The sequence below is a fragment of the Myotis daubentonii genome, chromosome 17, assembly GCF_963259705.1.
Source record: "Myotis daubentonii chromosome 17, mMyoDau2.1, whole genome shotgun sequence".
Taxonomy (NCBI): domain Eukaryota; kingdom Metazoa; phylum Chordata; class Mammalia; order Chiroptera; family Vespertilionidae; genus Myotis; species Myotis daubentonii.
Window position 1 is genome coordinate 40,965,998 of NC_081856.1, and position 15,292 is coordinate 40,981,289.

Genomic DNA, 15,292 nt, shown 5'->3' on the forward strand with positions numbered 1-15,292 from the left:
GCAGGCACCGCTCCCAACCGCGCGGAAAGGGAGGGCGAGCCCGCGCCCGAGGCCCGGGCGTGGGCGGGGGGCGCAGTAACAGGTGTCGGCTCAGCTACTGGGCTCCCTTCCCTCCCTCCCCTCCCCGCCCCCGTGATCCCCGCCGCTCAGCCAGGCAAAACCGAGCACATGCTCAAGACAGGCAGCTCAGTCGGTCAGCGGGCTCCGCTTCCTCGCCAGACGTGAAAAGGTTTGGCGTTCCCAAATGCAGATCTCTTGGCGCGGACCCCTGAGCTCGCAGCCGCCGCCTCCCCCGCTCGGCTGCCTGGCGTCCCGCCCACCCCGCGGCTGGCCGACTTGGGGCCCCGCGCCAAGGGGACGCGGCAGAGTGGGCATCCCTCCCCACCACCCACGTGGGACCAGCCCTCCGCAGTGCCTGGGCGCGCCGCCGCCGCCGCGCCTCCGGGCGAGGGCCCCGCCCGTGGCCCCGCCCCCTGGGCCGGGGGTGGGTGGGTGGGGACGACGGACGGCGGGTGGGCGAGGGGTAGGGGGCTGGTCACGGAGCCAGGTGGCGGCGGGAGTCCCTCGGGCCGAGGGAACACGCTGCCGGGGATTGTGTACACGCTCCACCGACACCAGCTTCACGCTGCCGGGCAGCCGCTGATCACGCGCGGCCCCGCCAGCCTATTGGCCGGCGCCTCACACACCTTTGTCGCTGATTGGCCCGCCTAAGGCTCCGCCCCGGCTCCGCCCCACCCCCGCCCGCGGCGCGCGGCAGGCGGAGCGGCTACCTGAATGGGGAGGGGGCAGACGGCGCGGAGCGCAGAGGCAGCGGCGGGAGCGACGTCGAGTGTCTCCGCGCGCCCGTCTGGACGAGCAGCCAGTGAGCGTGCCGCCCGCGGCCAGGCAGCCAACCATGCTCAACTTCGGCGCCTCTCTCCAGCAGGCTGCGGTAAGCCACCTGGGAATGCCCGGCCCTCCCCGGCTCGCCACGTCTGAGCGGCCGGCGGGGCGCGAACCCGAGCCCCTGACAGCCAGCCGCGCCCGGGGACCCGGGCTGCAGCGCAGTCGTGGGGGAGTCGGGAGGGTTCCTGCCTGCAGGCGAGGCTCCGGCGAGGGCGTGTGCGTCGTGAGGGGGTCAGGAGAGGCGGCCCGGGATGGAGCGCCGAGGGAGAGACAGGTCTGCTCAAGGTGTCATGAGGGGCCGGGGCAGCTCCCCGGAGAGGCTGGAGGCAAGTGAGGGAGAGGATGGCGGGAGGGGCAGGAAGAGTGGGGAGGCCAGGGGGCCCCCCTGCACCTGGCGCCCAGAGAGATGCCTCCTCCTGGATCGGGACTGCGAGCCAGGGTGGGAGAGGGCGGCTCGCGAGCATTTGGGCGGCGCGGTGCGCACAGGAGAGGGGACCCTCTCTCGGGGGTCTGAACGGAGGCTTGCAGGAGGGGACGGCTCAGCAGATCTCCGGGGGCGGGGAGGGAGGGTGCCCGGCGAGGATGCGGGGGAATGGCACGCGGGCCGCAGAGCGCCGAGGAGGGGGACGAGAAGTTCGCCCCCAGACGTCGGCCGGGGACTCCTCATCTCATCCTCGGAGGGGGCAGGTGGCCGCCTTCCACGAACCCCTTGGAGGAGGCGGGGAGCCGCCGCGGGGAGGGAAGAGGAGGGTGGAAAGCAGGACCCAGCAGCGGGGACGGGGGGGTGGTGGACGGGGGCGCGGGGGCCCTGAGTCTAAGCGGGAGCCGCAGGCCGTGGGGCCGCGCGCCTGGAGCGCGGGCCGGTGGGGGCTGCACGTCTGGGATCCCGTGGAGACGCGCGGGGGGCGGAGGCCGGAGCTGCAGACTCGGGGAGGGTGCGCTGCGTCTGCCGGGAGAGACCGGGTGGTCTGAGGTCCCCTGGGCGGCGTGGGAGGGAAGCACCGAGGGCTCGGCCGGATCCCCGGGGGCTTCGCCGGGAGGGGGCGGAGGCCGGCTTTCCGCGGGGACCCGGCTCCGCCTCCGGCAGCTGAGCCGGAGGTCGGGGGCGGGGTGGGGGGGTTGGGGGCCGGGAGCGGGTGCGCCCGGGGAGCGTCTCGTCCCCGAGTGACCCAGCCCCGGCCTCCGCCAGGGGCGGGAGCGAGCCGGCCCCGCTGTCGGTTCCTAAGGGAACCGCGGGCAGCGGGGAGGGGCGGGCGCTCCGGGAGTCGGGCGCCCGCGGCCCCGCCCCTCCCTGCGGGCTCGGCGCGCTCTGCCGGGCGGTTGGCGGCGGCGCCCGCGGCCCCTCCCCCGGCCGGCGCGCGGGCGGGGGCCCCGGCTCAGGAAGTAGGTGAAAGGTGACGGCGCGGCAATTCCCAGTGAACGTTTCCTGCGCGGCCCGGAGCAGCCGCTGATCACGCTTTGTTCACATGCCTCGCCCCCGCCTCCTCCGCCCCCGCCCCGGCGGCCCAGCCAATGCGGGCGCGGGCCGCCGGCCGGCAGGCCTATGGCGGGGGCTGGGATGCGGGGACGTGCGAGCCGCGAGGAATGTTCCCAGTGACTCACCCGTGAGCCTCACGGAGGTTAGGGCGGCCCCATCCGTCTGTCCCCGCCAGCGAGGATCTCCCCCGCCGGCCGCCTCCGCCCCTCGTCTGCCTCCCCCGCCCGCGCCTCCGCCCGCTTCCCTTTCCTCTCTCCCGCCCCGCTCCCTTTCCTGCCCTCCAGCTCAGCTTCTCCTCCCGGCTCACGCTCCTCTGCCTGCCGCCTGCCCGCCTGCCTTTTCTCTCTCTCCTTTCTTGCTTCGGCGTCGGGAGGCTTTTCTGTATCACCAGCGCGGTCCGTTGCAGCTGACAATAAATGCACGCTCGATTACGCAATGGCGTTGTTGGCGATGTTTGAAGAGCAATGGCTCGTTTTCTAAGCATTTCAACACGAAAGGTTTACGCGTTTTAAAAAAAACGAGCGTCGAGGATCATACCTTGCTACGTGAAGAACGCTTTTCGATATTTTTACGCAGGCTCTTGTTTGGGAGGAAGAATGGGATCACGTTAATGAAAAATGGGAGAGGTGGTGGGTAGGACCATTGTTCTTAAAGTGCAATTTAATGTGAAGCATCACACACTTGATAGAAGGAGCTGTGCATAGGAATACAAAGCGTGCTGTTGATCTTGTCATCAAGCAGTTCTTGAAAAAATAGACTGTTTTGACTGTTGCGAACTCCTTGCAGCCAGGGTTTTTGCAAATTCCGGGTAGAAGATCAAATTTTCTGATTATCCATTTTTTTAATATTATTGCATTAGCTGGCTATAATTGTGAGTAGCAAACCATTGTGTTAAATGGAACACAAACATGAAGTTGAAATAAAGTTTTGGGATTCCCCCCCCCCCCCCAATATATCAAAAAAACTTAAATTTCAAATAATCTTATACACTAATTTGAAAGAGACTCTGAAGAATTCTTATCCTGTTGATTTTATCCCAAAAGGTGAAGTGACTTTTCAAAGGTCCATATGAACAGGCCAGAGCTGTCTGCTGCACTGCATTTTTAAGAAAGTCTTAAAAGAAGATGACCTTTGCAGAGCCATCCCTTAGTTATTTTGTCTGACCCCAGTGGCAAGTGGCTACTCTGGAAAGAATATATATATAACTATTTTTCTTCGAAGCCGAGTGCTTCTCTTTTTTTGGATCACAAATGCACTGATGCCTTTGGCCTTCGTCCCCTCACTGATAATCACATGCTCCTCTCTACCTAGCAAGGATTTCAGTGTTCAAGCCTAAATGTGAGAGGAAGAATGAGGAAGGTTTAGAGTAGGGGTGAGAAGAAAATTATTTCATATTTAATTTGGAGAGTTGTACAAATAGTAAAAAAACAAAAAAATTGTAGTGTTCTGGTCTTACTTGGATGACAAAAAGTATATTTATAAGTATTCAACCTTTTGTTTCTATAGGAGGAAAGAATGGAAATGATTTCTGAAAGATCAAAAGAGAGTATGTATTCCTGGAATAAAACTGCAGAGAAAAGTGATTTTGAAGCTGTAGAAGCTCTTATGTCAATGAGCTGCAGTTGGAAGACTGATTTTAAGAAATACCTTGAAAACAGACCTGTTACCCCCGTATCTGATACGTCAGAGGAAGAGAATTTGCTTCCTAGTACTCCTGATTTTCATACGATCCCCGCATTTGTAAGTATTGTTGTTCTTAAGATGAATGTAAATGATACACTTTCTTATAATTTAACGAATGAATTCTACTTTAAATTTCTCACACTGTTATGCCTGTTTTTTTCTCTTTGTAGTGTTTGACTCCACCTTATAGTCCTTCTGACTTTGAACCCTCTCAAGTATCAAATCTGATTGCACCAGCGCCATCTACTGGACACTTCAAGTCATTCTCAGATACTGCCAAGCCTCACATTGCTGCACCTTTCAAAGAGGAAGAGAAAGGCCCAGTGCCTGTCCTCAAGTTCCCCAAGGCTCAGGCAACAAGTGTGATTCGTCATACAGCCGATGCCCAGTTGTGTAACCACCAGTCCTGCCCAGTGAAAGCCGCCAGCATCCTCAGCTGTCAGGACAATTCTTTTAGAAGAAGAGCCCACCTAAATGTGGAGGCTGCAAGAAAAAGCGTACCTTGTGCAGCTGTGTCCCCAAACAGATCCGAATGTGAGAGAAACACAGTCGCAGATGCTGATGAGAAAGCGGGCGCTGCACTTTATGACTTTTCTGTGCCTTCTTCAGAGACAGTCATCTGTAGATCTCAGCCAGCTTCCGTGTCCCCACAACAAAAGTCAGTATTGGTTTCTCCACCTGCTGCAGTATCGACAGGGGGAGTGCCGCCTGTGCCGGTCATCTGTCAGATGGTCCCCCTCCCTGCAAACAGCCCTGTTGTGACAACCGTTGTTCCCAGCACTCCACCCAGCCAGCCTCCAGCTGTCTGCCCACCTCTTGTGTTCATGGGCCCTCAGGTGCCCAAAGGCGCTGTCATGTTTGTCGTGCCCCAGCCCGTTGTCCAGAACCCAAAGCCTCCAGTAGTGAGCCCCAATGGCACCAGACTCTCTCCCATTGCCCCTGCTCCAGGGTTTTCCCCTTCGGCGGCAAAAGTCACTCCTCAGATTGACTCATCGAGGATAAGAAGTCACATCTGTAGCCATCCAGGATGTGGCAAGACGTACTTTAAAAGTTCTCATCTGAAGGCCCACATGAGAACACATACAGGTACCAAACATTCCTTATTTATGTTATAGAAATTTAGATGAAGTTTCCTTTGGCAGTGATCACAGATATAAACCAGACATATTAGGGAAGAACTTGCCATGTTAGCCATTCAGTCGATGGTATTTACCTGTGCAAGCTCCTCCGAAAGATTTCGTGAAGGTGTTTTAATTTCTCAAATGATGATTGTTTAATGTCTTGAGTAGCTACTTTAATAAATTACCTCTAAAGCCCTTGTGCCATAGTTGGAGTTCAGAAACCTTTTTGTTTGGGGCTTCTGTTATAAAGGGAAGACCTATAAACGTGATAATGAAAGTTGAAACTAGTGGATGTACTTACATGACAGTTTATTAGTTTAGTTATGTATAGTACTTACTTGGCAGTTTATTAATTTAGTAGCTTTTATTTTTAAAATGTACATGTAGATCTAATTGAATGTGTAACTTACAGTGATGTAGCAAATGCGTAGTAACGATAATCTGAATTGTTTGTTTCAGGAGAGAAGCCTTTTAGCTGTAGCTGGAAAGGTTGTGAAAGGAGGTTTGCCCGTTCCGATGAACTGTCCAGACATCGACGAACCCACACAGGTGAGAAGAAATTCGCCTGTCCCATGTGTGACCGGCGGTTCATGAGGAGTGACCATTTGACCAAGCATGCCCGGCGTCACCTGTCAGCCAAGAAGCTACCAAATTGGCAGATGGAAGTGAGCAAGTTGAATGACATTGCCCTACCTCCAACCACTGCTCCCACACAGTGACAGCTCAGCAGGTGAAGAATAAGAACTAACTTTGGACACAGCTGGGAGCCAGTGGTGATGCAGGAATGCTTCCACTGCAAGTCTGTGGCCCTCCAGTGGGGCTGAAGCCGACGCCCACAGCTTGGGGAGAAGGCCCAGGCGGGGTTAGATGACAAGAAGTGCTGTGGTCACAGGCACGCCAGAGTGGCAGGATTCATTTCTTATCACATAAGAGACACGAGAAAGCCTTTATTCCTTTAAATAGTTTTTGAAGGTTTCAGATGAGGTCAGCACAGGCAGCACAAATTTTGAATTTGTGTGCACAACTTGTTACTTTACTTTTGCCATTTGTACTTGAGACCAATGTTGCAATGTGATTTTTCTAAAGCACTGGTTTCAAGAGTATAGAGACTGGAAATCAACATTACGGTACAGAGATGGAGATATAAAGTCAATTTTTATTATTATAAATATTGTCATCTTTTCCTAGAGTTATCTTGTTTACTATTCCTTGTCTTTCCAGTCAACTTTGTGGATGTAGTTGTTAAATAGACCTTGCATTTTTACATTATTGCTGACATTTGGAAGTGATTAGCTGTATATTGCTAAAGAGGGCCCAAAGATTTGGAATCCTCAAATAATTTAATTCCTTTGAAGTGTAGCTACAATTTTTTTTTTCATTTTTGTTTTGAAAGTTTAAAAAATGACTATCTAGGCATTTTATTATGCTTTGAACTTTAGTTTGCCTGCAGTTTCTTGTGTAGATTTAAGAATTGTATACCAATGTGTTTTCTCTAGAGACTAAGATACACTGCACTTTGTTGAGAAAAAATTTCAAAGATGAAAATATATATTGTAAGGAAGGGATATCAAGAATTTCAGATAACTCCTTGAAAAAGGTGACTGATGTCATCAGTAAAAAGTACCCTTAGGTTATGAGGATATAACATGTGCTTTATCGAATTAGAAAGTTAATGACCGTTATTCACAAATGGACAGATACTGTCCTGTTAATTTATAGGAGGTTTATCGGGGGATGTGGAACTAGATAATGTAGAAAAATTACTAGAACATTCACTTTTGTTAACAGTATTTCTGCTATATCCTGTTGTGTAGTGGGTGATATACACAGTGGTAAAACAAAGTAAATTGTTTAAAATATATAGTGAAAAATGTCCCTGTATCTACCCATTTAACATTTCTCTCGATATCGGGTCTAGAGTTCTGACATCCAAACTCTTGGACCCTTGGAAAAGTTTTCTTTGAATAAGTAAAAAATCCTTGTGATTTACAATTTGCACAATATTTCTTTTGTTGTACTTTATATCTTGTTTACAATAAAGAATTTCCTTTGGTAATTGGTTGATTGCATTTGTTGAAAACCATTCTCTAACCTTGGCATTAATCACTGATGGTACTATGAAAGGACTTGGTATATGAATTTCTCTAAGGGCCTCCTCATTCCAGTTTAGAACTGTGAGAGTGTATCTTTAACATACGAATCTGTTTAGAGAGTTATACAAAGTGAAGCCAGGTATCTGTTCACTGAGATGATGTAAGAGCCTGCCCCATGTATTTTAATTTTTAAACATTTTTGTACAATTTGATAATTTGAGGTTGAAATATACCTCTGGCTCTCACCAAAGCCTTGTTAAGTAGCATTAAGTTAAAGGGAACATCACAGAGAATAATTATGAGCAATGAGACTGCTGTGGCAAATGAAAAGAAGCCTGACATTAAATAGAGAGTAAAGTGTTCACCTCCAGAACTTAGATTAGCTCAGACCATTAAGCAATAAACATACTGGTACTTAAGCTTCATGAAAGCTAATCCACCTAGGAAGAGGAACACTTGCTAGTCACTCATCACTCGAAAGAACTAGGAGCTGTAAATGCCACCTGGTGTAGTGAGTATAATTTTGGAGATCGCTTTTAGTTTGCTCTGAAATCACCTTGTCCTGAGAGAACATCTTCCACAGCGCCCACCTTCACGCTGGCCTAGAGTCGGGGTCGCTGTTGAACAGCCATGGTAAGGGGCAATGTTGCAGGACGCCAGTGGCAGGACAAGCATCTTTTCTTGGAAACTTAACACCACCTAATTGCAGCACGGCTTCTGGAGGAGGCCTCGCCATCCTGCAGCGTCTGTGTCGGGAAACGGCCTTCATAACGCCACTCGGATTTCCTCATCATGGCGGTCTTCAGAAGTGGGACTAGAGGAAGGTAGTGGACTTAGTGCTCAGTCCCCTGTAATGACAGGGCCAGTGGAAATAGCCACCTTTCGCTGTGTTCTTCCCAGTCCTAGTTGGCGTCTGAGACTTTTCCTTATTGATCCTGTAGATAAAATTATTCCAGTAGAGTATTATGGCTGAGATGAATGTTTGCCGGCTCTGCTCTCAATGCAAAGTTGCTCTAAAACAAGTACACTTGTAGCATGTTATGATAATGTATTAGTGTAGCTTTAGCACTTCAGTTTGGTTGTTTCTGATCTGACATATATTAAGATGGACTATATGAAATTGCTGCGATTCAGCTGTCTTTTTAAAAATAATTTTTGTTGGTTTTTAGAGAAACACCAATGTGAGAGCGAAACATCAATCACCCCCTTCCCCATGCCCCACACTGGGTATCAGCCCCCAACCCAGGCATGTGCTCTGACCAGGAATTGAACTGGCAACCCTTCCGTGCACATGATGAAGCCCAACCAACTGAGTCACACCGGCCAGGGCTCAGCTGTCTTTCAACAGATTGTTGTTTCAGAAAATTTTAGACTTAGTCAAAGTTGCAAAAATAGTTCCCCTTTACCCTTCATCTAACTTCCCCTTAGGACACCTTACATAGCTACAGAATAGTTGTCAAAACTAAGAAATTAACCTTGGTACAATACTATTAAATATAGGACTTACTTGGGTTTCATTAGTTTTTATTTATTTATTTATTTTAAATATATTTTATTGATTTTTTTACAGAGAGGAAGGGAGAGGGATAGAGAGCTAGAAACATCGATGAGAGAGAAACATTGATCAGCTGCCTCCTGCACACCCCCTACTGGGGATGTACCCGCAACCCAGGTACATGCCCTTGACCGGAATCGAACCTGGGACCCTTCAGTCCACAGGCCGACGCTCTATCCACTGAGCCAAGCCGGTCAGGGCTTATTTATTTTTTAATTGATTTCAGAGAGAGAGATAGAAACATCAACGATGAGAGAGAATCATTGATCGGCTGCCTCCTGCATGCCCCCTACTGGGGATCAAACCCACAACCCAGGCATGTGCCCTTGGCTGGAATTGAACCAGGGACCCTTTAGTCCACAGGCCAATACTCTATTCGCAGAGCCAAACCAGCTAGGGCTATTTTTATTTTTTTAATCTTTATCGTTGAGATTTTTACAGATGTACCTCCATTCCCCCCTCCCCCTGCAATAGATCCCCTCCACTGGGTTTCCGCCCCTCCCCAAGCCCTCACCACCATATTGTCTGTGTCCATAGGTAATGCATACACGCTTTGTCTAATCTCTTCCCGCACCCCCACACCCTCTTCCCTCTGAGAATCATCAGTCTTCCATTTCCATGCCCCTGATTCTATTCCATTCACCAGTTTATTCTGTTCATCAGATTTTTTATTTGTTTGATTTTTAGATTCATCTGTTGGTAGATATGTATTTGTTGCCATTTTGTTGTTCATATTTTTTATCTTTATCTTTTTCTTCTTCCTCCTCTTCTTAAAGGACACCCTTCAGCATTTCTTATAATACTGGTTTGGTGGTGATGAACTCCTTTAGCTTTTTCTTATCTGTGAAGCTCTTTATCTGACCTTCAATTCTAAATGATAGCTTTGCTGGGTAGAGTAATCTTGGTTGTAGGTTCTTGGCATTCATCACTTTGAATATTTCTTGCCACTCCCTTCTGGCCTGCATAGTTTCTGTTGAGAAATTAGCTGACAGTCCTATAGGCACTCCCTTGTAGGTAACTGACTTTCTTTCTCTTGCTGCTTTTAGGATTCTCTCTTTGTCTTTTGCTCTTGGCATTTTAATTATGATGTGTCTTGGTGTGGTCCTCTTTGGATTCCTTTTGTTTGGGGTTCTCTGTGCTTCCTGGACTTATAAGTCTATTTCTTTCACCAGGTAGGGGAAGTTTTCTGTCATTATTTCTTCAAAAGGTTTTCAATATCTTGCTGTCTCTCTTCTGGCACCCCCATAATTGGGATGTTGGTACGCTTGAAGTTGTCCCAGAGGCTCCTTACACTAACTTCATATTTTTGGGTTCTTTTTTCTTTTTGCTCTTCTACTTGGGTGTTTTTTGCTTCCTCATATTTCAAATTGTTGATTTGATTCTCGGGATCCTCTAGTCCAGTGGTCACCAAACTTTCGAACCTCACGGACCACCAGTTGGTGACCGCTGCTCCAAAGGTTTCCTTAAACCAGCGGTCACCAACCTTTCGGACCTCATGGACCACCAGTGGTCCGCGGATCACCGGTTGGTGACCACTGCTCTAGTCTACTGTTGACTCCCTATATATTATTCTTTATTTCAGTCAGTGTATGCTTAATTTCTGACTGGTCCTTTTCCTTTTCTTCTCTCTCTCTCTCTCTCTCTCTCTCTCTCTCTCTCTCTCTCTCTCTCTCTCTCTCTCTCTCTCTGGCATTCTCACTAAGATCCTTAAAAGTTTCACTAACTTTCTAGAAGATTCTTGAGTAACCTTATAACTGTGGTTTTGAACTCTATAGCCAGTAGTTTGCTTTCTTCCATTTCTTTCATTTGTGACACGTTTCTTTGTCTCCACATTTTGGCTGCTTCCCTGTGTTTGTTTTTATGTATTGGGGAGAGCTATTAAATCTCCTTGAGTTGGTAGAGTGGCCTTGTGTAGTAGGTGTCCTATAGGGCCCAGTGGCTCAGCCTCCCCAGTCACCTGAGCTGGGAGCTCTAGGTGCTCCCCTTTGTGGGCTGTGAGCACAGTCTTGTTATAGTTGAGACTTGATTGCTGTTGGTGTCACTAGGAGGAATTGGCCTCCAGGCCAATTGGCTGTGGGGACCAGCTGCGACTACAATGGGAGAGCTGCTGCGTAGGAGGCTCCCTTATGGAGCAGGACTTGCTTCAGTGGGGCTTTGGTGTTCACCGAGTCTGCCCCTTGAGAGTATCGCTTAGGGATGTGTAGAGTGTAATCTAGTATAGTCTGACACTGACCAGTGGATACATTGGCTCTTGGGTCTCCAGGGAGATGCAAAGTCAGCCACTGTCTGGGGCCACCCAGCAGAAGCTCCAGAGAGATCTGCAGATTCTTCTTTTTTGTATCAGGTTTGGAAGTGCCCAGATGAGGCTCAGCTGTGAAGCAAGGCAGGCTGGTGCTGGTGCCGGGTCTTGGGCCTTTTATTGATAGGTTTGGGGCTCCCTGACCCAGCTGCAGCTTGCTTGACAGGTTTTAGCCTAAGCAAGGAAAGGCCATTCATATGCAAAAGCTGCTGCTCACAGCTTGGATGGGGTTATAAATTGGATGAGGCTGGGTCTCAGGGAATCACTAGGGTGGAGCAAACAGAAATGGCTGCCAGTCAGCCCTGTGACCAGGGAGGTCCCAGCATGGGGAACAATGACTGCTGCAAGCACCTCAGTCTGAAAGAAAGCGGCCCCCAAGTTCCTGCCTGGATGCCAGACAGTCCAGTTTCTCCTCATATGGGTCTGGGTCCCCCAGAGCCTCGCCCTGGTGCTGGAGCTCAGAGGAAGCAGGACCTTGTAAGTTCAGTTTGTGCGCCGGCCTTTTAAGAGGAGCAGCTGGGTCTCCAGCAGCCTCTGTGTCACTGAGCCCCAATCCACGCTGGTTTTTACAGCCCATAGTTCTTACTGCCCACAGGGACTGCTTTTCCCAGCTCTGGGACCCTGGGCTGGGGGTCTGGTGTGGGGCTGGGACCTCTTGCTCCTCCGGGCGGCCTCCACAGAGGTGATCTTCCTCCCGATTAAAAAGCGGCCCACATGGGTGCCGGACCAGCCTGTTCCGCCCCTCCGCACCTCCTACCTGTCTCCTACCCATCTCAGTGTGCTTTCTTCTTTAGTTCTCTAGTTGTAGGACTTTCATTCAGCCAGCTTACCGGTGGCTCTGGATGATGGTTGTTCTGTATCTTAGTTATAATTTCGATGTGGCTGTGAGAGGCAAGTGAGTACAGACGTTTACCTAGGCCACCATTCCCATGCACTGTTTTAAAGGCGGGTTTCACTAGTTCTGCTAATGCCTTTTTTCTATTTCAGGACCCAATCCATGATCTCAAATTGCATTTAGTTGTCACATCTCCAGTTTCCTCTGATCTATGGCCGTTCCTGTCTTATCTCCATTGAACAGTACTTTTCAATTCTTTTATAGAATGCCCCTCAGTTTTGGTTGTCTAATGTTTTTTTCATGATTAGATTGAGGTCATGTGTTGATTGGGAAGATGCATAGAGTAATAATGTCCTCAGTGAATCATATCGAGGAATACATGATGTCTCAATTACTGGCGATGCTGCTCGATCACTTGGCTAAGTGATGCCTGCTGGAATTTTCCACTGTAAACTGACTAACTTTTCTCTTTATAACTATGAACTATTTGGAGGGAGCTACTTTATGCAAATAACCTGTTTCTGCTTAAACGTTTGCCCACTCAGTATCCTCAAGTGAATCTTCCTGAGGCAGTTATTACTGTGATATGCTAACGGTGGTTTCTTGTTTCCTAAATTATTTATTAATTGGACTTTTGTAAGAAAGAGTTGTTGCTTCTCCCCCATTTCTTTATGTACTCATTTATTTATGTCAGCATGGACTTGTGGATATTTATATCATTCTTGGAGTTATAATACTATATTTTGCTACTCAATTGTTCCAACTTTGGCTCTTGTTAGATATTCCAATATTTTTATTGACAAAGATAGAAATTCTATATGATTTAACCTATTCTCATTGGAAATGAGAGTGTTTGGTATTAGCAATTTGGTTTTTTGTTTTTTAAGTTTTCTCTACCCATGTTGTTACCACCCTGTCTAATCCACCATCTCACACGGGAACACTTGCCCCTGCCCATAACTGGTCTCCCTGCCTCGAGCCTTTTCACCCTACCATCCAGTCTCCTCACCACAGAGTCTTTTGAAAATGCAAATCAGGCCATGTCACTTCCTTTTGAAAACACGTCAAAACCGTCCCAATGCTCTCAGGATAAAGGCTAGCTTTCCTAACATGGTCTAGACCGGTGCTGTCTAATATAAATATAATGGGAGCCACACATGTCATTTGAAATTTTCTAGTAAAATTTTACATCAGAAAAGTAAAAAGTAAAAAAATTAATTTTAATAATTTAACCCAGTACATCCAAAATACCATCAGTTCAACATAAGATCAATATAAAATTGTTAATGATATAGATTACATTTTTAGACTAATCTTGAAATCTGGTATGTATTATATGCTTACAGCACATCTCAGTTGGACTAACCGCATTTCACCTGCTCAGTAGCCACAGGTGGCAAGTGGCTGCTGAATGTCCTGAGCAGATCAGGCTTCTACCCGTCTCCCACACCACTTTCCACCGTAGTCTCTGTATCGTGTCCACGCTCTGAGCCTTCACATGCATTTTTCTCTGCTGGGAGTGTTTCCTGCTCTTTCACCTTGACATTGCCACTAGCACAACAATCATTGCCTTTTAACTAAAATTGCTTAGCGTCTTTTTTTTTCTCTTGAGTGTAAAACTCCATGAAGAAAGGACCCTGTGGGTCATGCTCGCTGCTCTTACATCCCCAGCATCTAGCGCAGCTCCTGGCACACAGCAGGGGCCCACTAGTTTTTGTCAGACTGAAAAGAACCAAAAGGAGGCCTGTGCAATTGTAGGGAAGGAGAACAATTGGGAAGTTGTTACATGGCCTGAGGACACAGACAAAGGTGATGAAAAGCTCAAGACTACCTTTTATTTTTCTTTTTAAAATTTTTTACTTATTGATTTTTAGAGAGAGGGAAATATCAATTGTTGTTCCACTTGTGTATGCATTCATTGGTGGAGTCTAGGATGTGCCCTGACTGGGGATCGAACCTGCAACCTTGGCATGTCGGGACTGAGCGAACCAACTGAGCTACCCAGCCCGGGCAAAACTACCTTTTTCTGATTCCCATAACTCTCTGCTGATGTTAACAGGACCATTTACTATACCTTCCAAATTCTAAAAGAGCATTTAAGTTCTCTTGGTTGCATTTTTTTTCTTTCTTTCTTTCTTTCTTCTTTCTTTCTTCTTTCTTCTTCCTTCCTTCCTTCCTTCCTTCCTTCCTTCCTTCCTTCCTTCCTTCCTTCCTTCCTTCCTTCCTTCCTTCCTTCCTTCCTTCCTTCCTTCCTTCCTTCCTTCCTTCCTTCCTTCCTTCCTTCCTTCCTTTCTTTCTTAATTGATTTCAGAGAGGAAGGGAGAGGGGGAGAGAGAGATAGAAGCATCAATGATGAGAATCATTGATTGGCTGCCTCCTGCATGCTCCACACTGAGGATCGAGCCTGCAACCCGGGCATGTGCCCTTGACTGGAATCGAACCCGGGACCCTTCAGTCCGCAGACCAACGCTCTATCCACTGAGCTACTCAGCCAGGACTGGTTGCATTTTCTACAGGGCAGAGAAGAAATCTGATGCAGATGGACATGCACAAGGCTCACTGAGGCCCTCTGTGTGATTCTAACTGCTTAGCCTGGCATGGCTGGGAAATTTTGCTTCAACTCTCACTCCCTTTCTCTGTGGAGGACATTCATGCAGCAGAGACATAAATGGGGACTGTCATCAAGGGACTGGTCAGGGAGCGAAGCCTGGAGCTAGCAGAAACCTTTAGGGAGGTGACATCCTAAGGGACACCTTACGGGGAGCCTTTCTCCTGAGATGTCTCACTGATTTATTCTTGGTGCCTTAACCCCATCCTCGTATTTTTTTGACCAGCTTGAGACCAGCTTGAAAAAGGATTTAGAGTTGGTTCTCAGATAGAACTGCCTTCAGTCCTCTTCACAGGTAGCTGTCCCCTGGAGAAGGTGTCAGGGAAATAGCACCGGTCAAATTAAAATACCTGGTATATTAGGGTTTTCCAAAGAAAGAGAACCATTGAGGATACACACACACATACAAGTAGCCCTCTACCCCACCCTGTGCCGTGCCAGCACAGTCAAGGGTTCAGTGAGCCTGGGGGTGGTGGTGGTGATGGTGAAGGATTAAAGAAAAGATAGATGAAGAGAGTATAACGGGCTGGGTGGATCTCCTGTGCCTGGATGAGGCCACAGAGAAGGATCCAGCCAGCAAGCTGAGGTTTTATTTTATAGTCAGAGAAAAACAAGGCAGTGGTCACCATAGTTACAATGTTCTTGTGAGTTTCACTTGTTTTGGCAGCACTTGCTGCACCTCCCACAGCCCATTAGCTGCCCGGGAAGAATCTAGGGAGCGCTATAAGGTCAAGCT

General features: G+C 48.8%; 1 protein-coding gene across 2 annotated transcripts; it reads left to right on the forward strand.

Moving 5' to 3' along the window:
- The first annotated feature begins 769 nt into the window (after positions 1 to 769).
- Positions 770 to 7,222, forward strand: KLF10 (KLF transcription factor 10). Of its 2 annotated transcripts, none has more exons than XM_059672009.1 (4): positions 770 to 931; positions 3,869 to 4,102; positions 4,216 to 5,131; positions 5,626 to 7,222. In XM_059672009.1, exons 1-4 carry the CDS (start codon positions 896 to 898, stop codon positions 5,883 to 5,885), a joined length of 1,446 nt encoding a protein of 481 aa, XP_059527992.1. In that variant the 5' UTR covers positions 770 to 895; the 3' UTR covers positions 5,886 to 7,222. The 2 variants fall into 2 exon arrangements, with proteins under 2 accessions (XP_059527992.1, XP_059527991.1); XM_059672008.1 differs by lacking the exon at positions 770 to 931 and adding an exon at positions 975 to 1,211.
- Positions 7,223 to 15,292: the final 8,070 nt, after the last annotated feature.

What these genes read in the sequence shown, in the direction of transcription:
- KLF10 (XM_059672008.1), top strand. Translation starts at nt 1,137, where the DNA reads ATGGAGCGCCGAGGGAGAGACAGGTCTGCTCAAGGTGTCATGAGGGGC. An exon ending in GCTCCCCGGAGAGGCTGGAG is followed by an intron (nt 1,212 to 3,868) that starts GCAAGTGAGGGA and finishes TTGTTTCTATAG; the next exon opens with GAGGAAAGAATGGAAATGAT. An exon ending in TTCATACGATCCCCGCATTT is followed by an intron (nt 4,103 to 4,215) that starts GTAAGTATTGTT and finishes TTCTCTTTGTAG; the next exon opens with TGTTTGACTCCACCTTATAG.